At 36.9% G+C, this 24,992-nt stretch overlaps 1 protein-coding gene across 6 annotated transcripts in view; it reads left to right on the top strand.

The window, feature by feature from the left end:
* The window catches only part of WDPCP (WD repeat containing planar cell polarity effector), a 489,966-nt gene extending 468,617 nt beyond the window's left edge, over positions 1-21,349 (top strand). For 3 of the 6 annotated variants that reach the window (XM_023224121.2, XM_023224122.3, XM_023224124.2), the window contains one exon: positions 20,071-20,289. In XM_023224121.2, coding sequence (XP_023079889.1) covers positions 20,071-20,121 — 51 coding nt within the window. In that variant the 3' untranslated portion in view covers positions 20,122-20,289. Of the gene's footprint in view, positions 1-20,070 lie in introns of all 6 variants that reach the window. The other 3 variants (XR_002734119.3, XM_023224126.2, XM_023224123.2) reach the window with 2 other exon arrangements.
* Positions 21,350-24,992: the final 3,643 nt, after the last annotated feature.

Below are 24,992 nucleotides of genomic sequence, written 5' to 3'. Positions count from 1 at the left end.
CTTCTGATAGAGCCTACCCAAATGAGAAGGAACCAGAAAACAAACCCTGGTAATATGACAAAACAAGGCTCTTCAACACCCCCAAAAAATCACACTAGTTCATCAGCAGTGGATCCAAACCAAGAAGAAATCCCTGATTTACCTGAAAAAGAATTTAGGAGGTTAGTTATTAAACTAAAGAGGGATGAACCAGAGAAAGGTGAAGCCCAATTTTAATGCGAGGAAATCCAAAAAATGATGCAAGAAGTGAAGGGAGAAATGTTCAAGGAAATAGATAGCTTAAAGAAAAAATAACCAAAAACTCAGGAAACTTTGGACACACTTTTAGAAATGTGAAATGCTGCCCGGGCATGGTGGCTCACATCTCTAATCCCAGTACTTCGGGAGGGTGAGGCAGGCAGATCATAAGGCCAAGATTTTGAGACCAGTCTAGCCAACATAGTGAAACCCTGTCTCTACTAAAAATACAAAAATTAGGTGGACAAATTAGCCAGGGAATCACTCGAACCCAGGAGGCGGAAGTTGCATTGAGCCGTGCCGTGGGTGACAGGGCGAGACTCTGTCTCAAAATAAAATAAAATAAAATGGGTGAATGCTCTGGAAAGTCTCACTAATAGAATTGAACAAGTAGAGGAAAGAAATTCAGAGCTCAAAAACAAGGTCTCTGAACTAACCCAATCCAACAAGGTCAAAGAAAAAAGAATAAGAAAATATGAACAAAGTCATCAAGAAGTCTGGGATTACGTTAAATGACCAAGCTTAAAAATAATCGGTGTTCCTGAGTAAGAAGAGAATACTAAAAGCTTGGAAAACATATTCAGGGGAATAATCAAGGAAAATTTCCCCAGCCTTGCTAGAGACCTAGACATCCAAATACAAGAAGCACAAAGAACACCTGGAAAATTCATTGCAAAAAGATCTTTGCCTAGGCACATTGTCATCAGGTTATCCAAAGTTAAGACAAAAGAAAGAAGCTTAAGACCTGTTAAGACAGAAGCACCAGGTAACCTATAAAGGAAAACCTATCAGATTAACAGCAGATATCTCAGCAGAAACCCTACAAGCTAGAAGAGATTGGCGCCCAATCTTCAGCCTCCTCAAGCAAAACAATTATCAGCCAATAATTTAGTATCCAGCAAAAGTAAGCATCATATATGAAGCAAAGATAGTCATTTTCAGACAAACAAATGCTGAGAGAATTTGCCATTACCAAGCTACCACTATAAGAACTGCTAGAAGGAGCTCTAAATCTTGAAACAAATTCTGGAAACACATCAGAACAGAACCTCTTTAAAGCATAAATCACACAGGACCTATAAAACAAAACTACATGTTAAAAAGCAAAAACAACAAAAAAACCAAAGTACAAGGCAACAGAAAGCACAATGAATGCAACGGCACCTCGCATTTCGATACTAACACTGAATGTAAATGGCCTAGCTCCTCTTAAAAGATACAGAACCGCAGAATGGATAAGAACTCACCAACCAACTCTCTGCTGCCTTCAGAAGACTCATCTAACACATAAGGACTCACACAAACTTAAAGGGGCAGAAAAAGGCATTTCATGCAAATGGACACCAAAAGCAAGCAGGGGCAGCTATTCTTATATCAGACAAAACAAATTTTAAAGTAACAGCAGTTAAACTCTTTAAAATTTTAACTGAGACCAAGAGGGACATTATATAATGGTAAAAACCTTGTCCAACAGGAAATATTACAATCCTAAAAACAGAGGCACCTGCGGTGGCATGTGCCTGTAGTCCTAGCTACTCCAGGAGGCTGGGGCAGGAGAATCGCTTGAACTCAGGAGGCAGAAGTTGTAGTGAGCCAAGATCACACCACTGCACTCCAGGCTGGGTGACAGCAAAACTCTGTCTCAAAAAATATATATAGATGCACGTGTGTATACACACACACACACACACACCCCTAACACTGCACCTCCCAAATTTATAAAACAATTACTAATAGACCTAAGAAACAATTACTTACTAATAGACCTAAGAATAGACCTAAGACCTACACTACTCCACTGACAGCACTAGACAGGTCATCAAGACAGAAACTCAACAAAGAAACAATGGATTTAAACTATACTTTAGAACAAATAGACTTAACAGATATAAACAGAACATTTCATCCAACCACCACAGAACACACAGCACATGGAACCTTCTCCAAGATAGAGCATGTAATAGCCCATAAAATGAGCCTCAATAAATTTTTAAAAAATGAAATGATATCAAGCACTCTCTCAGACCACAGTGGAATAAAACTGGAAATCAGCTCCAAAAGGAACCTTCAGAATCATGCAAGTACATGGAAATTAAATAACATGCTCCTGAATGAGCACTGAGTCAAAAATGAAATCAAGATGGAAATTTAAAAAATTCTTTGAACCGAATGACAATAATGACACAACCTATCAAAACCTGTGGGATACAGCAAAGGTGGTGCTAAGATGAAAGTTCATAGCCCTAAGCACCTACATCAAAAAGACTGAAAGGGCACAAACTGACATTCTAAGGTCATACCTCAAGGAACTACAGAAACAAGACCAAACCAAACCCATACCCAGCAGAAATAAGAAAACTGCCAAGATCTGAGCAGAACTAAATGAAATTGAAACAAACAAAAAATACAAAAGATAAATGAGACAAAAAGCTGGTTCTTTGAAAAGATAAATAAAATTGATAGACCATTAGCAAGATTAACCAAGAGAAGAAGAGAGAAAAGCCAAATAACCTCACTAAGAAACAAAACAGGAGATATTACAGCTGATATCACTGAAATACAAAAGATCATTCAAGGCTACTATGAACACCTTTATGCACATAAACTAGAAAATCTAGAAGAGATGGATAAATTCCTGGAAAAGTACAGCCCTTCTAGCTTAAATAAGGAAAAATTAGATACCCTGAACAGACCAATAACAAGTAGCAAGATTGAAATGGTAATTTTCAAAATTACCAACAACAAAAAAGTCCAGGCCAGATGGATTCACAGCAGATTTCTATCTTCTTCAAAGAAGAATTCATACCAATCCTTTTGATACTATTCCACAAGATAGAGAAAGAAGGACCCTCCGTAATTCATTTTATGAAGCCAGCATCACCCTAATACCAAAACCAGGAAAGGACATAACCAAAAAAGAAAACTACAGACTGATATCCTTGATGAACACTGATGCTAAACTCCTTAACAAAATACAAGCTAACCGAATCCAACAACATAGCAAAAAGATAATCCACCATGATAGAGTGGGTTTCATGCCAGGGATGTAGGGATGGTTTAACATATGCAAGTCAATAAATGTGATACACCACATAAACAAAATTAAAAGTAAAAATCAGCCGGGCATGGCGGCTCACGCCTGTAATACCAGCACTTTGGGAGGCTGAGGTGGGCAGAGCACAAGGTCAGGAGTTCGAGACCAGCCTGACCAACATGGTGAAACCCCGTCTCTACTAAAAACACAAAAATTAGCCGGGCCTGGTGGCGCATGCCTGTAATCCCAGCTACTCGGGAGGCTGAGACAGGAGAATCACTTAACCCAGGAGGTGGAGGCTGCAGGAGCTGAGATTGTGCCATTGCACTTCAGCCTGGGCAACAGAGTGAAACTCTGTCTCAAAAAAAAAAAAGAAAAAAGTAAAAATCACATGATCATCTCAATAGATGCAGAAAAAGCATTTGACAAAATCCAACATCCCTTTATGATTAAAACTCTCAGCAAAATCAGCATACAAAGGACATAACTTAATGTAATAAACTCCATCTATGACAAATCCACAGCAAACATGATACTGAATGGGGAAAAGTTGAAAGCATTCCCTCTGAGAACTGGAACAAGACAAGAATGTCTGCTCTCACCACTCCTCTTCAACATAGTACTGGAAGTCCTAGCCAGAGCAATAAGACAAGAGAGAAATAAAGGGCATCCAAATTGGTAAAGAGAAAGTCAATCTGTCACTATTTGCTGATGATACAATTGTTTACCTTGAAAACCCTAAGGACTCCTCCAGAAAGCTCCTAGAACTGATAAAAGAATTCAGCAAAGTTTCTGGATACAAGATTAATATACACAAATCAGTAGCTCTTCTATACACCAACAACAACCAAGTGGAGAATCAGATCAAGAACTCAACCCCTTTTATAATAGCTGCAAAAAATAAAATAAAATACTTAGGAATATACCTAACCAAGGAGTTGAAAGACCTCTACAAGGAAAACTACAAAACACTGCTGAAAGAAATCACAGATGACACAAACAAATGGAAACACATCCCATGCTCATGAATGGGTAAAATCAATATTGTAAAAATGACCATATTGCCAAAAGCAATCTACATATTCATTGTAGTCCCCATCAAAATACCACCATCATTCTTCACAGAATTAGAAAAAACAATTCTAAAATTCATATGGAACCAAAAAAGAGCCAAATAGCCAAAGCAAGACTAAGCAAAAAGAACAAATCTAGAGGAATCACACTAACTGATTTCAAACTATAAGGCCATAGACACCAAAACAGCATGGTACTGATATAAAAATAGGCACACAGATCAATGGAACAGAATAGAGAACCCAGAAATAAATGCAAATACTTACAGCTTCGACAAAGCAAACAAAAACATAAAGTGGGGAAAGGACACCCTTTTCAACAAATGGTGCTGGGATAATTGGCTAGCCACATGTAGGAGAATGAAACTGGATCCTCATCTCTCACTTTATACAAAAATCAACTCAAGATGGATTAAGTACTTAAACCTAAGACGTGAAACTATAAAAATTTTAGAAGATAACATTGGAAAAACCCTTCTAGACATTGGCTTAGGCAAAGATTTCATGACCAAGAACCCAAAAGCAAATGCAATAAAAACAAAGATAAACATCTGGGACCTAATTAAACTAAAGAGCTTTTTCACAGCAAAAGAAACAGCAGAGTTAACAGACAGCCCACAGAGTGGGAGAAAATCTTCACAACCTATACATCTAACAAAAGACTAATATCCAGAATCTACAAAGAACTCAAATCAGCAAGAAAAAAACAATCCCATAAAAAAGTGGGCTAAGGACATGAATGGACAAGTCTCAAAAGAACATATACAAATGGCCAACAAACATGAAAAAATGCTCAACATCACTAATGATCAGGAAAATGCAAATCAAAACCACAATGTGATACCACCTTACTCCTGCAAGAATGGCTATAATAAGAAAATCAAACAGTAGATGCTGGCATGGATGTGGTGAACAGGGAACACTTCTATACTGCTGGTGGGAATGTAAACTCGTACATCCACTATGGAAAACAGTGTGGAGATTCCTTAAAGAACTAAAAGTAGAACTACCATTTGCTCCAGCAATCCCCACTGCTGGGTGTCTACACAGAGGAAAAGAAGTGATTACTCAGAAAAGATACTTGTACATGCATTTTTATAGTGGAGCAATTCACAATTGCAAAATCATGGAACCAACCCAAATTCCCATCAATCAATGAGTGGCTAAAGAAACTGTGGTGTGTATATACCTACATATATATGTATATATACACGTGTATATACGTGTATGTACATGTATATGTGTCTATACACACACACATATACATGCATACACAGTGGAATACTATGCAGCAATAAAAAGGAGTGAATTAATAGCATTTGTAGTGACCTGGATGAGATTAGAGACTATTATTCTATGTGAAGTAACTCAGGAATGGAAACCAAACATCTTATGTTCTCACTAATATGTGGGAGCTAAGCTATGAGGACACAAAGGTATAAGAATGATACAGAGGACTTTGGGGACTTGCAGGGAAGAGTGGGAAGGGGGTGAGGGATAAAAGAGTACTAATATGGCACAGTGTATACCCATATTTGATGGGTGCACCAAAATTTCCCAAATAATCACTAAAGAACTTACTCATGTAACCAAATACCACCTGTATCCAATAACTTATGGAAAAATTAATTAATTAAAATAAAAATAAAATAGCAATATCTGGTGTTGCCAAGGTTGCAAGGAAATGGGCATTGGAATACACTGCTGAGCGTGCACACATCAGCACAACCTCTCCATAGGGTAGCTTGACACTATGCATTGAAAGAGTTAAATGTGAACTGTAATTCACCCTCTGGAAATTCATCATAAAAAGATAATTAAGGATGAGTTCAAAAATTTAATCATAAGGATGCTCACTGCAGCACAATATTTTATTACAAATAAAAGTTGGAAATAATCTAAATCACCAAACAGAGGAGTGTTAAATAAACTATGTGCACCAAAAAAAAAAAAAAAAAAAATCATATGGAACCAAAAAAGAGTCCAAGAGGCCAAGGAAATCCTAGCAAAAAAAAAAAAAAGCTGGAGGCATCAATGCTACCCAATTTCAAACTATACTACAGAACTACAGTAACCAAAACAGCATGGTACCTGTACAAAAACAGACACACGGACCAATGGAACAGAATAGAAAATGCAGAAATAAGACTGCACACCTACAACTATCTGATCTTCAAAAAACCTGGCAAAAACAAGCAGTGGAGAAACGAATCCCTATTCAATAAATGGTGCTGGGATAATTAACTAGCTGGATGTAGAAAATTGAAACTGGACCCCTTCATTAGATCATATACAAAAATTAACTCAAGATGGATTAAAGACTTAAATGTAAAACCCAAAACTATAAAAACCCTAGAAGAAAACCTAGGTAATACCATTCAGGACACAGGCACGGGCACAGTTTTCATGATGAAGATGCCAAAAATAATTGCAACAAAAGCAAAATTGACTAATGGGATCCAATTAAACTAAAGAGCTTCTGCACAGCAAAAGAAGCTATCAACAGAGTAAACAGATAACCTGCAGAAGGGGAGAAAATGTTTGTAAACTATGCATCTGACAAATGTCCAGTGTCTATAAGGAACTTAAACAGATATACAAGAAGAAAAAAAATCTATTAAAAGTAGGCAGCAGACACAAGCAGATACTTTTCAAGAGAATCATACATACACCCAACAATCATGAAAAAATGCTCAACATCTTTGATCATCAGAGAAATGCAAATCAAAACCACAATGAGATACCACCTCACACCAGTCAGAGTGACTATTAAAAAGTAAACAAACAAACAAACAAAAAACAGATGTTGGCAGTTTGTGGAGAAAAAGGAATGTTTATACATTGTTGGTGGGTGTGTAAATTAGTTCAACAATTGTGGAAGACAGTGTGGTGATTCCTCAGAGTCCTAAAGACAGAAATGCCATTTGACCCAGCAATCCCATTACTGAGTATATACTCTAAGAAATATAGATCATTCTGTTATAAAGACATGCATGTGTATGTTCATTGCAGCACTATTCCCAATAGCAAAGACATGGAGTCAACCTAAATGCCCATCAATAATAGACTGGATAAAGAAAATGTGGTACATATATAACATGGAATACTATGCAGCCATGAAAAAGAACAAGATCATGTCCCATGCAGGGACATGGATGGAGCTGGAGGCCATTACCCTTAGCAAACTAATACAGGAACAGAAAACCAAATTTTGCATGTTCTCACTTACAAGTGGGAGCTAAATGATGAGAACACATGGACACATAGAGGGAAAACAACAGACCATGAGGCCTATTGGAGGGTATTGGAGGGTGGGAGAAAGGAGAGGATCAGTAAAAATAACTAATGGGTACTAGGCTTAATACCTGGATGATGAAATAATATGTACAAAAACCTCAAATCCCCATAACACAAGTATACCTATGTAACAAACCTACACATGTATTCCTGAACCAAAAAGTTAAAAATATATATATTTGTTTATACTTCTTCCCCTCCCCCATAAAATGCACATAAGTGAAATGCATGCATCTTAAGTGTTCCATTATGTCTGTATATAATACATAATATATATTTTATTATACCCATAATAGATTGTCTTTTTCTCTTCCTCTCTCTCTCTCTCACTCACTCTCTCCATCAATCCCTGCACAACTTTTTTCCCCAAACAATTTTCTTAAATTTTACATTCTACTCAGACCTGAAGTTAGTTTATGGTTAAAGTAAGCAGTGAACTATTTTTAAATCACTACTTATTTTAACCATGACTATAAACTTTAATTCCAAGAAAACCTTTTGGGTAAAAGTCCTCTGGGGAATATATATATATATAGTAATTCAAGTATGAAGTTCTCTGACACGTTGAATTAGTTTACTAAACCTTTGATGCTACAATGGCTACATCTTTAATAGAATACATTACTGCCTGTTTACTTCTCAAGAAAAAGTATGTCCCTCAAATTTCCTTGTTCAGTGCAGTGGCTCACACCTGTAATCCTAGCACTTTGGGAGGCCAAGGTGGAAGGATCACTTAAGGCCTGGCGTTTGAACCAGCTTGGGCAACATAGTTGGAGCCCCATATCTAAAAAAAAATTTTTTTAATTAGCCAGACATGGTACGCGTGCCTGTAGTCCCAGCTACTCAGAAGGCTGAGGCAGGAGCATTGCCTGATTCCAGGAGTTAGAGGCTGCAGTGAGCCATAATCACACCTCTGCACTCCAGCCTGGATGACAGAGTGAGACCCTGTCTCAAAACAAACAAACAAAAAAACTTAATTTCCTTGTTCATATTCTCTTTTGTGGAAAAACATAAAGAGAGGATTATGTTGCCATAATTATGAGAATTTTATTAACTTGAAATAACAACATTTCACCGGGCACAGTGGCTCACACCTATAATCATAACACTTTGGGAGGCTGAGGTGGGTGGATCACCTGAGGTCAGGAGTTCAAGACCAGCCTGGCCAACGTGGTGAAACCCTGTCTCTACTAAAAATACAAAAAATTAGCTGGACACAGTGACACACACCTGTAATCCCAGCTACTCGGAAGGCTGAGGCAGGAGAATCTCTTGAATCTGGGAGGCCGAGGGCAGTGAGCCAAGATCACGCCACTGTACTCCAGCCAGGACAACAGAGCAAGACTCCATCTCAAAACAAAAGAAATAATGACATTTGAAGAACGATTAAATTAGCCTCTGTGAAAACAAAAAAATGTTTTGACAGTGCTTGGCTAATTCCTCCTTAAAGTTTATGAACACGTTCACAGATCTTAAAAACATCACGTGCCCTGAATTTAGTAGACTATTCTCTGATGGATGTGGTCCATTTTAAGATTTTTGCACACTTTATCCAGAGCTTTTTGTTTTGTTTTATTTGAGACAGGGTCTGGCTCTGTTGCCTAGGCTGGAGTGCAGTGGTGCAATCTCAGCGCACTGCAACTTCTACCTCATGGCTTTAAGTGATCCTCCCACCTGAGCCTCCCAGGTAGCTAGGACTACAGGCCCGTGCCACTGCGCCTGTAATTTTTGTATTTTTTGTAGAGATAGGGTTTCACTTTCTTGCTCAGGCTAGTCTCAAACTCCTGAGCTCAAGCAATCCACCTGCATTGGCCTCCCAAAGTGCTGGGGTTACAGGTGTGAGCCACAGTCCCGCTCCCCATCTTGAGCTTTGAAAAACACATTTAAATGGACCTTAACTTAGATACACAGCAATCTCCCTATAGTCAGCCACAACGAAGAAAAAATTAGGAAGTTCATAATTTTTTAAATATATACTTCAAAGATGGACACAATAGTGATTTAATCAGAAGCCGTCAGAGGTCACTAATACATGAAGCAATTTGCATGCGTGAATTTCACAAGTTTTATATTTTATACCAAGAACAAAAGGTTCTCAGAATTTCACATTTAAAACACCAGTGTTCAAAGTGCTCATATTATAAGCCAAGTATCTAAAACCTTTGAAAACACAGCATTCTATGAAAACAATATGTGTACATGTATGTGTGTGGGTGTGTGTATATGCATATATATAAATTTACTAAATACTTTTCTTGCATTCTGTGAAACTTAGCCAGAATTTAATTTTTATTTTCTTTATTTACATGTCAAGTGGGTATTATTGATCATAATTGTGATCTATTATATTGGAGCAGGAAAGGATATAAGAGTTAAATCACAGAAATAAAATATGAATTTTGGAGGAAGACAAAATAAAACTGGGGAAGAGAGATACTACAGAGAAATTATATTCTATAACTACAGAAGTGGGGTGAGCAAAATAACAAGGATTTGACCAGGTGGAATTAGAATTTCACTAAAGTTCTCACACTGCATATATTATTCAGGGTTGCATTGACAATGGAGTCCCCTTCCCATGCAGTAAGGAAACCACATACAACCAGAGGAAACGATTAGAAAACCCCTAGGAAGAATGACGTCAGCAAAATGTGATTAAGAAGCTTCAGACCCTCATTCTCCTTAATAAACATTAGAGAAACAACTATACAGTGGCTAAATAACTTTATAGGAACCCTGGAAAAGAGTCAAAGGTCTACAGAAACCAAGTAAACAAACAATCAAGAACAAGCTACATTCCGAACAGTAGGACACGTCATGGCATTTTTGCTCACCCTTGTTCCACCCCTCCCCAGCCGTTGTCTTGGTTTGGAGGAGATGGCAGTTCCCAATTCCACCTGTATTAGTCCATTCTCATGCTGCTATGAATAAATATCCAAGACTGGGTAATTTATAAAGGAAAGAGGTTTAGTTGACTCTCAGTTCTGCATAGCTGGGGAGACCTCAGGAACCTTATAATCATGGCAAAAGGCAAAGGAGAAGCAGACACCTTCTTTACAGGGCAGCAGGACAGAGTGAATGTCAGCAGGGGAAATGCCAGATGCTTATAAAACCATCAAATCTTGTGAGAACTCATCACTATCATGAGAATGGCATGGAAAAAACTGCCCCCATGATTCAATTACCTCCACTTGGTCCCACCCTTGACACATGGGGATTATTATAATTCAAGGTGAGATTTGGGTGGGGACACAGAGCCAAATCATATCACCATCCCTTGAACCAAAAGGAACAAAGCTGACCTTATTTGCAAAATTCTAACTTGTCTACAGGCTGCCTGAAGAATTGATCCGTGATTCACCTAACTCAGATCTCTGCTAGGAGACAAGCATGGCCTTAATCTCAGATGAGGAGAAGCAGTAGTCATTGCTCAGGAAAGCTGCAGAGAGACTGAACCTACAGATGCCTGGGGCAAAAGATTACAGGTGGAGACATATGACAGACCATCAAGACCCCACAAAGATCTCTTGGGAAATTTAAGACAATTAAAAGCAGCCATCTATACAGAGATTCAAAACACTACAAACAGGTCCAGGCAAGATGCATGCTCAGTAAAGACCTGAGAAGACCTTTAGTTTTCTTTTTGATGTGATCTCAAAATTCAGAAGTAAGGCCAAGATAATTAGGAAAGGACTTCTATGGCAAAGAGCCAGTCTACAGAGAATGGGAGAAGTAGCTGTTTTTGGTTTTGTTTTTGTTCTCAAATCCCCAACATAATTATTGTGAATTTAAAATCCCAAAATCACAATGCATAAAAAGAAACAGGGAAACACGGACCATTCAATAATAATAATAATAAATTGGCAGAAACTATCCCTGAAAAAATAGAGGTATCAGACTTACTAGAAAAAGATTTTCAAACAATTGTTTTACACACATTCAAACAGTAAAGAACAACATGGACAGAGACCTAAAGGAAATCAGGTGAACTATATGAACAAAGGGGAATTTCAACAGAGATAGACATTATTACAAGAACCAACCAGAAATTCTGGAAAAAATATATATAATGGGCACATTGGGGATAGTCAAACTTAAAAATTCACTAGAGGGATTCAACAACAGACTTGGACAGAAGAAAGAATAAACAAGCTTAAAGATAACTTATTTGAAATGATCTAGTATGAGGTACAAAAAGAACAAAAGAATAAAAAAGTGAATAGAGCTTAAGAGATACTATCAAGCAAGACAATATATCCATTATGAAGATCCCAGAAGGGGAACACAATAAGAAAAATGTAGTGAACTTATTTGAAATATAATGGCCAAAAACTTACCCAATCTGAGGACAGAGATAGACATATAAACTCAAGAAGCTCAACAAACTCTAAGTATAATAAACCCAAAGAGACACACAACAAGACACATTACAATCAAACTGCTGAAAGTCAAAGACAAAGAGATAATCTTGAGAATTACAAGAGAAAAATGACTCATCACATACAAGGGAGCCTAATAAGATTATCAGCAAATTTCTTAGTATGAATCTTGCAGGCTAAAAAGGATGGGAAAGTATATTCAAAAACATCAACCGGGCCGGGCATGGTGGCTCACACTTGTAATTCCAGCACTTTGGGAGGCCGAGGCAGGCATACCACTTGAGATAAGGAGTTCAAGCCTGGCCAACATGGTGAAACTCCATCTCTACTAAAAATACAAAATATTAGCTGGGCATGGTGGCACACACCTGTAATCCCAGCTACTTGGGAGGCTGAGACAGGAGAATCGCTGGAACCTGGGAAGTGGAGGTTGCAGTGAGCCAAGATCGCACCACTGTACTCCAACCTGGGAGACAGAGCAAGACTCCATCTCAAATAATAATAATAATAATAATACTGTATCTAGCAAAACTGTCCTTCAAATGTGAAGAAATTATGACATTCCTAGATAAAAGATGTATCGTCAACACCACTAGATGTTCCCTACAAGAAATGCTAAAGAGAGTCCTTCAAATTGAAACAAAAAGATACTAGACAGCTATACAAAGTCACATGAAAGTATAATGTTCTCCATTAAAGGTAAACATATGGGCAACTATAGAATCCTGTATTATTATAATTCTGGTGCATAAATCCACTTTTAATTCTTGTATAGAATCTATAAAATTAGACAAAAATCTATAAATCTAAGTTAATGGGTACACAATATATAAATGTAAGTTTTAACAATAACAAAAGGAGGAAGTGTAAAGGAGAATTTTTGTATGCTAATGAAGATTAGTTGTTATCAGTGTAACATAAATTGCATAAATTTGAAATCTGTTATGTAATCACAATGTTAGCCACCAAGAAAAATATCTATATAGTGCACACAAAAGGAAATGAAAAGGGAATCAAAGTATGTCACTCTAAAAAAAAAAATCAATGGATTACAAAGGGAGGGCAGTAAGAAAAGAAATGAGGGACCAAAAAGCCACAAGACATACAGAAAACAGATGACAAATCAGCAATAGTCCATCCTTCCATATCAATAATTACTTTAAATATGAATAATCCAACTCACTAGTCAAAAGACATATTGACTGAATGGATTTTTTTAAAAAAATCTGACACTCTGCTGCACACAAGAGACTCATTTTAGATCCAACACATAAGCTGAAATGAAAAGGATGGAAAAAATATTTCATGTAAATAGTAACCACAAGAGAGCAGGGGTACCTATAATGGTATCAGATAAAATAGACTTTCAATGAAAAATCATCACAAGAGACTAGGAAGGATAATATATAATGATTAAAGAGTCAATTCACCAAGATATGATGATTACAAATATGTATGCACCAAACATCAGAACTCTTAAATATACAAAGCAAACATTAACAATTGAAGAAAGAGCAGTGCAGTAATATTAGGAGACTTCAATAATCTGCTTTCAATAATTGATAGGACAACCAGACAGAAGATCAATAAGGACAACAGAAGACCTGAACAACACTACAGACCAATTAGATGGAAAAGACACATACAGAACTCTCCACTTAATTCCTATCAAAATCTCAATATATCTTTGCAGAAACAGAAAGAAAAAAAAAAATACTCATCCTTAAATTAATACAGAAAATCAAGGGACCTTGAAAAGCCAAATCAATCTTGAAAACAAACAATAAAGTTGAAGAACTCACACTTTCTGACTTCAAAATTTACTACAAAGCTACAGGAATCAAAATATGGTACTAGCATAAAGACAGACATATAGAACCATGGAACAGAATTGAGAACCTAAATAAAACCTTTGTATATGTGGATAAATGATTTCTGACAAGGGTGCCAAGACCATTTAATGGGGGAAAGACATTCTTTTCATCAAATGTTGCTGGAAAAACAGGATGTCCGTATGCAAAAGTATGAAGTTAGACTCTTACCTTACACCGTACACAAAAATCAACTCAAAATGTATCAAAGATCTACACACAGGCCTAAAACTATAATTCTCTTGGAAGAAAACATAGGAGAAAACGTTGTAACATTGAATCTGGCAATGATTTCACAGGTGAGGCACCAAAAGTACAGGCAATAAAAACAAAACAAAACAAAAGATGAATAAGACTTCATTAAAATTATTGTTTGTCCATCAAAGGATACTATCAACAGAGTAAAAAGGCAACCCACACAACAGGAGAAAATACAGTTGGCCCTCTGTATCCATGGGCTTCTCATCTGTGGATTCCACCAACAACAGATGGAAAACATTTGGGAAAAAACTGTCTGTACTGAACACATACAGACTTTTTTTCTTGTAAATTATTCCGTAAATAATACAGTATAATAATGATTTACATAATAATTACATTGTATTAGGTATTATAAGTAATGCAGAGATTAAAGTATATGTGAGGATGTATATAGATTATATGCAAATACTACACATTTAATAACAGGGACATAAGCATCTGCAGATTTTAGTATCTGTAGGGGGTCCTGGAACCAACCCCCACAAATACTGAGGGACAACTGTATTTGCAAATCACATATATAATAAGTGACAAATAACCAGAATACAGAAAGAACTATAACCCAATAAAAAAATTTAATGTACAAAGAACTTCCAAGATAAACAAATGGACAAAAAGTACGTGAAATGATGTTCAACATCACTAATTGTTAGGAAAATGCAGATCAAACCACAATGAGAAACCACTTTACATACATTGGGAAGGCCATTATTTGATTTTAGTCAAAAGGCTGAGAAGCAGTAAGATGGCCATTATCAAAAAACAGAAAGCAAAAAGTGTTGATAAGGATGTGGAGAAACTAGAACATTTGTACATTGCCAGTGGGAATATAAAATGGTATTGCCGTGGAAAACAGTATGGTAGTTCCTAAAAAAATTAAACATAAAATCATTATATGATCCAGCAATTTTACTTCTGGTATACACCCAAAGAATTGAAAGCAGGGACAAGAACAGATATTTTTACACCCACGTTCATAGCAACATTAGTCGCAATACCCAAAAGGTGAAAACAACCAAAATGGTCACTGACAGATGAATGAACAAACAAAAGGTGGTATATACATATAATGAAATATTATTCAGCCTTAAAAAGAGAATCAAATTCTGATACCTGCTACGGCATGGATGAACTTTGCAGACATTACGCTAAGCGAAATAAGTAAAGACCTGAAATAAGTAAAGGCTCAAAGGGACAAATATTTTATTACTCCACTTATATGAAGCACCTGGAATAGTCAAATTCTTAGAGATACAATGTAGAATACCAGGCGCAGTGGCTCACGCCTGTAATCCCAGCACTTTCAGAGGCCAAAGTGGGTGGATCACCTGAGATTAGGAGTTCGAGACCAGCCTGACCAACATGGAGAAACCCCATCTCTAATAAAAATACAAATTTAGCAGGGCATGGTGGCACATGCCTGTAATCCCAGCTACTCAGGAGGTTGAGGCAGGATAATCATTTGAACCCAGGAGGCAGAGGTAGCAGTGAGCCGAGATTGCGCCACTGCATTCCAGCCTGGGCAACAAGAGCGAAATTCCATCTCAAAAAAGTAGAACAGTGGTTATCAGAGGCTTAAGGAAGTACAAAATGGGAAATTGTTATTTAATGAGTACAGAATTTCAGTTTGGAATGATTACAAAGTTCTGGAGATGGAGAGTGGTGATGGTTACACGATGACGTGAATGTGCCTAATCCCACTAAAGTATACACTTAAAAAATAAAGTAGTAAATTTTATGTTACATATATTTTACCACAATACAAAACAAAGGAAAGGGAAAAGAAAGAAATGAAACCACTAGTGGTCTAGTTACCTCTTGGGAACATTCTGGAAAAAGTGTGTGCTAACGACAGAAACGGAAGGAAAAAGTTTTAATTCTCCTTTAAACTTTAATAGGTAAATTTAGAGGTTATCTTGGGGCTACACGTTTGAGTGAGTTTCTAGGTATGGGGCATACCTCTTGTTTCCTCCCACTGACTTTGCTCTTAGTCAAAGGTAATAAATCATATAGTTAGATACCTATGTTGTCTTGTTTGTACTACTCATTGGCATACTGTCTGAAAGAAATCTTATATTTATTTATTATTATTATTTTTTTTTTTTTTTGAGGTGGAGTATCATTCTGTCACCCAGGCTGGAGTGCAGAGGTGTGATCTCAGCTTACTGCAACCTCTGTCTCCCGGGTTCAAGTGATTCTCCTGCCGCAGCCTCCAGAGTAGTAAATTGTGCTACTTTATCATTTTTAGAGGTTACACACTTATACTTCAAGATGCTCTATTAATGTAATTGTCAACATGTAAATATCATGTATGCGTATGTGCGTGTATATATATATATACACGTATATGTGTGTGTGTGTGCGCGCGTGTATAAAAAAACAAAATAAAAATTAAGAACTGAAAAGCAAGCTGGGTGTGGTAGTGTATCTTTATAGTCCCAGCTCCTCTGGAGGCTGAGGTCGGGGAACTGCTTGAGCCCAGGAATTTTAGGCCAGCATTGAGAACCTAGCAAGACCCAATCTCTAAATTTTTAACTGAAAACAAACTAAACATGTCTTGGAGGTTTGAAAAGGATAGACATTCTAGTCACATAGATGTTTCTTATAACTCTTCTTTATAAGGTGAAATAATTATATTAAAGCATAATTCACTAAAGGCATTCCTGTGGAAAGGTGAAATGACAAGTTCTAAGTACATTCCTTTCTGATGGCTTACTTAACACAGAAGTTAGAAAGTTAGTTAGCTTATCTATCAACTTGTCTCTCTTACGTACCAGAAGCCTCAAGCCAACCTTTGGCAAGTGCTAGACTGTAGTCAGTTGGAGACTGCATGTTCTACAAAAATGTCAAGTACCAAACTGCAATGTTGATGAAAAAGAAACCTATATATGATACCAAATATGCAAGAAGCAGAGTTCAATTTCACAATGTTCAGTAGTGAAACTTGAATAGCTGGTCAGCTTACTCAGAAAAGCATCTCCTGCCACATAGGGTGGACCACTAGCTAGCATGCTTACAAGCAAAAGCCTTAAATGATAGGAATAGAGAATCAGAGGAGTTAATCATAAAGCAGCCTGTGGAACTAGTATTGTTAGTACATTAAAAAACTATAGTGGAAAAAAAAAAAAAACACAGAGAAATAAGAACAAAATTATAATCCCAACTCTGCCACGAACTTTGGACGAAACACTTAACCCATATGAGCCTCAACTTGTTCATCTATAAAATAGAAGAATTTCAGATTAGGGAGTTTTAAGATTTCTTCCATCTCTAAAATATTACACTTCTGGGATTTAATTATTATTAAACCAAATCAGAAACTTCAAGAGAGACCATTAGTAACAGAGAGGAAACCGAACATAATAAACTGTGAGATGATCACTTCCTGTATTAAAATTTAAAAATCTGTATTAAGTGAGCAACATGTCAAAATCCGGTTTATAGTAAAGCAAAGCTTAACCTGTCTGCTGAATTTACTTACAAAAGTCTGTGCACATTTAAAGGAAAGTGACCTGATATCACCCAACATTAGGTAACAGCAAAAGGGTGTGGCTCAGAAAATGCACTTAACCATATGTAGAAAGCAATGAGGGACTGGGGAAAACCCTTTTGTTGATGTAAAATTACTACAAGAATTAACATGTAGTTTCATTCAGTCAAGGCTGAGCACAATTTCAACACATTAACAAGAAAATGAAGATCAGTCTTCCTTGGAACCACAACTTCCTATTATTGAACAAAATCACCTCCTCCCAAACTAGGAAACAAACAAAGCAAAACTACTAATTCTACAGTGTTTATCCAGAAGCTTAAAATTTCATAAGCTTTTGGTCCAATAATTCTATTTCTACAGTTCTATACCAAGGAAATAATCCTACAAACAGGAAAAAAAAAAAAAAAAACTTAATGCCTAAGAAAATCTATCATAGGGTTATTTATGAAAAAGAAGAAATTGGAAACAATATAAATTTAACCAAAAAAGGAGTGGTTAAATAAAGCTATAGTATTTAATGGAATAATAAAATTCAGCCATTAAAAACAGACTATGTAGGAACATTGAAAAGTTTTGAAGTGTTGTGAGGCCAAAAAAAGAAAAAAGATACAGAACTACATATACAATATAATTCGAGCTGTGTTTAAAATAAATAAAACGTGGAGAAAAAGAGACTAGAAGTAAATTCATGTTAACTTTAGTTTTGTATAACTGGTAGGACTATGGGTAAAGTTTCATACTTTTCTGTTTTCCAAATTTTATTTAATGATTATGTTTTACTTCAAATAATATTTAAAAAATTGAATGTAAAATAAATTCTTTTATAAATCTTCAAAATATCCCTCTAAGGTACATAGAGTATAAGTCAAGGTTATATAGCATTGGAAACCTTGGAAATGCCCTGAAGTCTTTTTAAAATGCAATAGATTTTAAAGGAAATCCTCCAAAGGAATATTTTTTTGTTTTTTTAAATCCTGGAGGATCTTGAGAAGTTAATTCTATCATTCTTACTTTTTAAAATGTAATTCCTAAGGTAGAAGAGGATTAAATCATGGATAGAAGACACTACATAACATCAACAACATGGCTGAACGACATGATACTTCTTAGGTATGCCATCAGCCTTCTAGCAACAAGTATATTTAGATATTAGGAAAATAAAATAATTTACCTAGGATCTCTGTCAGTTGATGAACAAGGCCAAAACCTAACTCATTTTCTCAATGACCATTCTCATGGTATAGAAACTAGACTTTGATATGGTAGTTTATAAGCCAAGAATTGAAGCTTATGTTTTTAAAATGAGAGTGCTTAGTTTTCTTTTTAAATTGAAAGCTACCTAAAAGCCTGAAACTTGCCAGCACACACTCAAGCCCCAGGCACTATTAAATTACGCATTCTTCTTGCTACCTGTTTTTCCAGGTTTTTTTTTTTTTTTCAATTTTGTGTACATCAAGATCTACAGGCACATACCTACATACATGTGTTGCCCTTATTTTTTAGCCCCATATCTGTTTCCTTTGAGATGTGACTACTTAAAATAGTATAAATGCAGACTTTCTGAAAGGCTTCTTTTAGTAAAAATAACTTTTAAGATATAACTTACAGAATAAATTTATTTTAAAAAATTATTTTCACCTAAACTTTAAGTAAAATGTCTCCAATTATGACATGATAGTGTAAGTGCTATTATCCCTACTCTCTTTACCTTTTACTTTTACCATTTCAACTCTAAGTAGGTTATCTTCAAATTTTAAAAAATGTCCCCACTGTATTATTTTTCACATAATATTACTCATCTTTAGTCTTATCTTCACACATCATCCAACTTCAGAAGCCCATAAAATCTTCTGTTTTTCTGTAACTGATAGGGTTGGGCGGAAAGTGCAAAAGAAAGAATAATAAATGGGAAATAGATAAAGTTGTTGTCAATATTTCTTTGAAGCTTCATAAAATTTTATGAAAGTCTTATAAAACCACAATCTTTTCTATTTTATAAGCCATTATCTCAAGAGCCACTATCAAATACTCAGTAAAACATCCAAAATTAGGAAATATGTTATATAATACCTTTTAGAATACACAGTATTTTAAAATCACACTGTAGAATCCAAATGATGACCCACAGTTTGCAATTTTTCATTAGAGGAATCCTCAGATGCTTCTAAATTTCAATTACTATCCTGTCCTTTCTTTGCCTCTTAATGCTTATTATTTCTTGATTAGTTTTTATGAATATATCAAAATTTTGATGATCAAGTCAGGTAAGATACAGTTCTCTTATGTATCTATGTGCAGTACATTTTAAACTATTTTGTTTCACTCTTTTTAAGTACTTAAAAATAATAAAGATACAAATGTTAAGTCAATTACTTCTTACTCTGCTTAAACATTATTTTAATTATTTTTATTTGTTTATTTGCAGGAAATCAGAGATGGTGGTTCTCTGAGAATGATTCACTTTGGTCTGGTGTAAACATTAAGAAAAAAAGAAACCTGCCTTCTTCATATCTAAACTTTTTCATGGCCTGATACAGACTTAAAATCCCCCGTGTGGATTTTTAATAAGAGACAGTATGAATTGTATAAATTAGTTAAGAGTTTTGAGTGTTTTCAAAATAAAGTTTTATTATTTCAAAAACATGCAGCATAACAGCAAAGTGATCCTAAGTAAAAGTCCTTAACCTACTTATTTTCAATAATGTAAAATTTTGAAAGTGTCTTAAATTGTACATTAATTAGGTGCTACAAAAATAGAATATTTAAACTTTGTTCTCCCAGGTACTTTAAAAAAGGGGCAGTAGGGGGCAGGCGTAGTGCTCACTGTAGTCCCAGTGCTTTAGGAGGCCAAGGCTGAAGGATCACTTGAGCCTAGGAGTTCAAGAATAGCCTGTGCAACATAGTGAAACGCTGTCTCTAGAAAATATTTTAAAAATTAGCCAGGCATGGTGGTACATGCTTGTGAAGCTCAGGCAGGAGAACTGCTTGAGCCCAGGAGTTCAAGGCTACAGTGAGCCGTGATCACGCCACTACACTAACCTGGGCAACAGAAAGTGACCCTATCTCCAAAAAAAGAAAGAAAGAAAGTCCTCTTCTGCTCTTGTTTACATTATTAATTTACATTACAAATATAGTACTTATTATGCAAATTTTCAGCCCAGACCCATTGTTAGAAGACAATTCTCCATGGTTCTCTCAAATTACTGCTATGAGTAATTTGCCCTGACTGCCCCTTAGAACACAGATACTGTTTCCCTCTGGAGAAAGGGGCAAGCATGCTTATCAACTATTATATGAAATTTGAGTTCTTTAAGCTCAGAATGCCTCTCCTTTACACTGCCCATTGAGTGTGCAGGTGTCATCTAGCCCTCTTAACATTGCTCTATAGGAATAGGGCTCAGAGAATCCATGAAAAAAAAGAAAAGAAAAAAATGCCTATACCCTGGTTACTATCATTTGTCTCTGACTTAGGAGTCTCATGTCTTCTAACAGCATCCATGAAACTATAGTGTGGTAACTTGTTAGCTAGTAAGTAGGGTAAAATCTCATACCCTTCACAGTTATCGACATCCATTCTTTAGCAGATCACTGATATTTCACAATTATAGACATCTATAGGCCAGGCGCGGTGGCTTATGCCTGTAATCCCAGCACTTTGGGAGGCCAAGGTGGGCTGATCACGAGGTCAGGAGATCGAGACTATCCTAGACAACACGGTAAAACTCCGTCTCTATAAAAATAAAAAATAAAAAAATTCGCCAGGTGTGGCGGCATGCACCTGTAGTCCCAACTACTTGGGAGGTTGAGGCAGGAGAATGGCAATGAACCTGGAGGGCAGAGGTTGCAGTGAGCCAAGATCATGCCACCACACTCCAGTCTGGGCGACACAGTGAGACTTAGTCTCAAAAAAAAAAAAAAAAAAAAAAAAAAATTATAGACACCTATAATAATCAACATTGTTTAACATTAAACAATAATTACATTATATAATTAAATCTTAAAGTTCAAAGTTAATCAGACTTAAGGCTTTTATACTTCAAATTTTTCTTTCTACTTCCCATTTATCTGTACATCTTCCAGAGGATATGACAAAAAAAGGTGAAACTCAGATTTTTCATTTTGTTATTGTGCTGAAAAAATTTTAATAATGTATAACATGTAAGCCAAACTAAGTTACCAGCAAATTTTCATTCTCCTATTCCCAACCTTCTTTATCACACAGATAATCAAAAGTTAACTAGTTTTTAGAGAAAAAATTGTATTTAAAAATATAGGGTGTTATCGAGATTGCAAAATTTTCTCCAGATTTTCTGGGTAAATAGTCATTAACCCAAAATACCATTCCTGTGAGATATTAAAGGTAAAATATGGATACTGATACATCTATGTTGTTCTACATAATAATATTAATAAATGTTTGTCAATTATCTAGGTGAAAATTAAACAAATCATAGTTCTTAAAGTACCCATTTTCACCACTTCACATACCTCTGGAAAAATCAAATGTACAGAAAACCAAGTTGAGATAGTAAGAATATATTATGAATGATCTTGGATAATGTCCATGATTTATAAGTGCTGTTATTTCCCAGATGTTGTAAATCTGAGAATGTTTATTAAACATTACAGTAAATTGATATTCCTGCTTTGCTAGAACCTGAAAGGATTATGAAGGGGCTACCATAGCTATAAAGTAAAAAGAGTGGTATAGGCAGGAACAGCTGGGTAGTATCTCTCCTAGCACTGACAGGTTCACAAGTTGTCCTTCAGGAAGAGACCCATGAGCTTTTTCAACTATTTTCCACATTTCTCAGATCTGAAGTAATTTCCACAGTAATTTATATTCACTATCACATTGTGTCTTATTGCTAGAATAAACTTTGTTTGGAATGCTAATGTCTAAAAGTTTTTGCTTCGTTAAAAGGCTATGTAACCAAAACTTGGTATTATACTTTCTTCTTACTATTTTGAAATGTTTGTTAAGGAGTTAAATTATACCACTCTCTACTGAGAGTTTGATCAGTGCTACAACACACATAGCCCTGTACCAGACACTGTACATAGGGATTCTCAATGAAAAGTCCCCCAAAATTCAGTGAGGAAGATATATCATCATCATCCCCACTCTATCGATGAAGAAACCTGATGAACTTTCTAGCACCAGGTTTCACCTAGAAAGGACAGAGGGGCCTGACCTTCCCTCCCACAATGTGCCAAGTGGAGTTTGAGCTGGCCTGCACTGCCCTCAAGCAGCTGAAGGGTACTGTGTGTGATCAGGAGAAAACTGCTGGGTGTATAGCTTCTACAAACAGCCCACCCAGAGCAACTGCAACATTCCTGCCCCTTCAGCCTCAGATGTAAAAGCCAAGGCCAAGTAGGAGGCATGGAATGTGAACAAAGGGATGTTTAAGATGGACGCCATGAGGATCTATGTTGCCAAAGTGGAAAAGCTGAAGAAGAATGAGGCTGGCTAAGCACACATTAGCAGACACAAGGAAGCAGCACGGCTCCTCTGGTACAGAATACTCTTCTTTAAAAACCTTGGTGACTGAAATGTCCTGAAACAATAGCAAGTTTAGCTGAGACATCAATAAATCACTTAAACTGCATGAGAGTGACTGTCTACTGCTGGAAAAGAGAAACATAGGGACTGTGAGTGCTCGGGAGGTGTCCAGATGTACAAACTGTTTTTTTGTATGGTTTTGAGTGGAGTTCCCAGCTTTCCTATTTTAAGAGTTAGGTAGGCATTTAGCAGGAGTAGAGGGGTTAGGGGGAAAATGTGCTGTGGAAATGCCCGAGGGCTGAGGTCAGTGAGACCATTCTCCAGTGACAGCCTCTTGGGAGGCTGAGGCTCCAACCGTTTACCTCTTCAGGGTTGATTCACTAATAACCCAATACTACAGAGGGGAAAGGGACTCTATCCCCCCAAAAAGCTGAAGTCAAGTCCAAAAGCCCCCATTGGCACACAGGCCCTAAGAAGTTAATGTTTTTAGGGAGACTAAGCTTTTAGTGATAATATAGTGAAACAATTGATGCAGCGCAACACAGCAGTTGAGAAACAATGGAGCCCGTACTGTCAAAATACCAGCCTCAGAAAGACTCATCTACAGCCTAGCAACCAAAATTTTTTTGAGGTTATTCTGCACCTAACCTTGGTTTCTGCTTGGGGATGCTTGTGGAACAACATGCATATGTATGTATATGTGGGATTTGTTACAAGAACACAACATACCCCTTGACCTATGCAAGAGCCAGAGTATCTAAGCCCAACTTTTACTCCTCACTGTTAGTTATTGTGGAGGCATCATTGCACAGCCAATATGCCTGGTGGCTGGAGTATAGACTGCTAAATGGTATTCAGCGAAGCAGGTCTACGGTGACATGAGATTTCCTGGTACTTTTTCCTTAATTAAAAATTATATTCATAGATCATGACATCAGGTCAGTTCCAGTTCTTGCTGGGAACAGTAATAGAAACAACCATAAAGACTTTAGAGAGGAGATCGGGGCGCGGTGGCTCATGCCTATAATCCCAGAACTTTGGGAGGCCAAGGTGGACAGATCATGAGGTCAGGAGATCGAGACCATCCTGGCTAACATGGTGAAACCCCATCTCCACTAAAAATACAAAAAAAATTAGCTGGGCATGGTGGCACATGCCTGTAGTCCCAGCTACTTGGGAGGCTGGGGCAGGAGAATCACTTGAATTCAGAAGGCAGAGGTTACAGTGAGCCAAGATTGCACCACTGCGGTGGCTCAAGCCTGTAATCCCAGCACTTTGGGAGGCCGAGACGGGCGGATCACGAGGTCAGGAGATCGAGACCATCCTGGCTAACATGGTGAAACCCCGTCTCTACTAAAAACTACAAAAAACTAGCCGGGCGAGGTGGCGGCGCCTGTAGTCCCAGCTACCCGGGAGGCTGAGGCAGGAGAATGGCGTGAACCCGGGAGGCGGAGCTTGCAGTGAGCTGAGATCCAGCCACAGCACTTCAGCCTGGGTGACAGAGCGAGACTCCGTCTCAAAAAAAAAAAAAAAAAGATTGCACCACTGGTCTCCAGCCTGGGTGACAGAGTGAGACTCTGTCTCCAAAAAAAAAAGGCTTCAGAGAACAAAGGCAACCAAATCTCACCGTGTATCTTCAGGATATTCTGTGCACATATACATATTTGCAGGGAGTTACTATAGACAAAGTACATTACTTAAGAATGAAGCCTACTCAGGGCATCACAACAACTAAATAACTATTTCTTGTAACTATAGACTGGGCAAGAGCCACAGTGTAGAACAGCACTGCTGTTCTCTCTTCTTTGTAGGATGTTATGAAGACATTTTGATGCTTTTGGGAT

Source organism: Piliocolobus tephrosceles, chromosome 15 (assembly GCF_002776525.5).
Source record: "Piliocolobus tephrosceles isolate RC106 chromosome 15, ASM277652v3, whole genome shotgun sequence".
In the NCBI taxonomy this organism is placed as follows: domain Eukaryota; kingdom Metazoa; phylum Chordata; class Mammalia; order Primates; family Cercopithecidae; genus Piliocolobus; species Piliocolobus tephrosceles.
The sequence above is the reverse complement of the archived record's forward strand: the minus strand, read 5'-3'. Positions and strand labels throughout refer to the sequence as shown.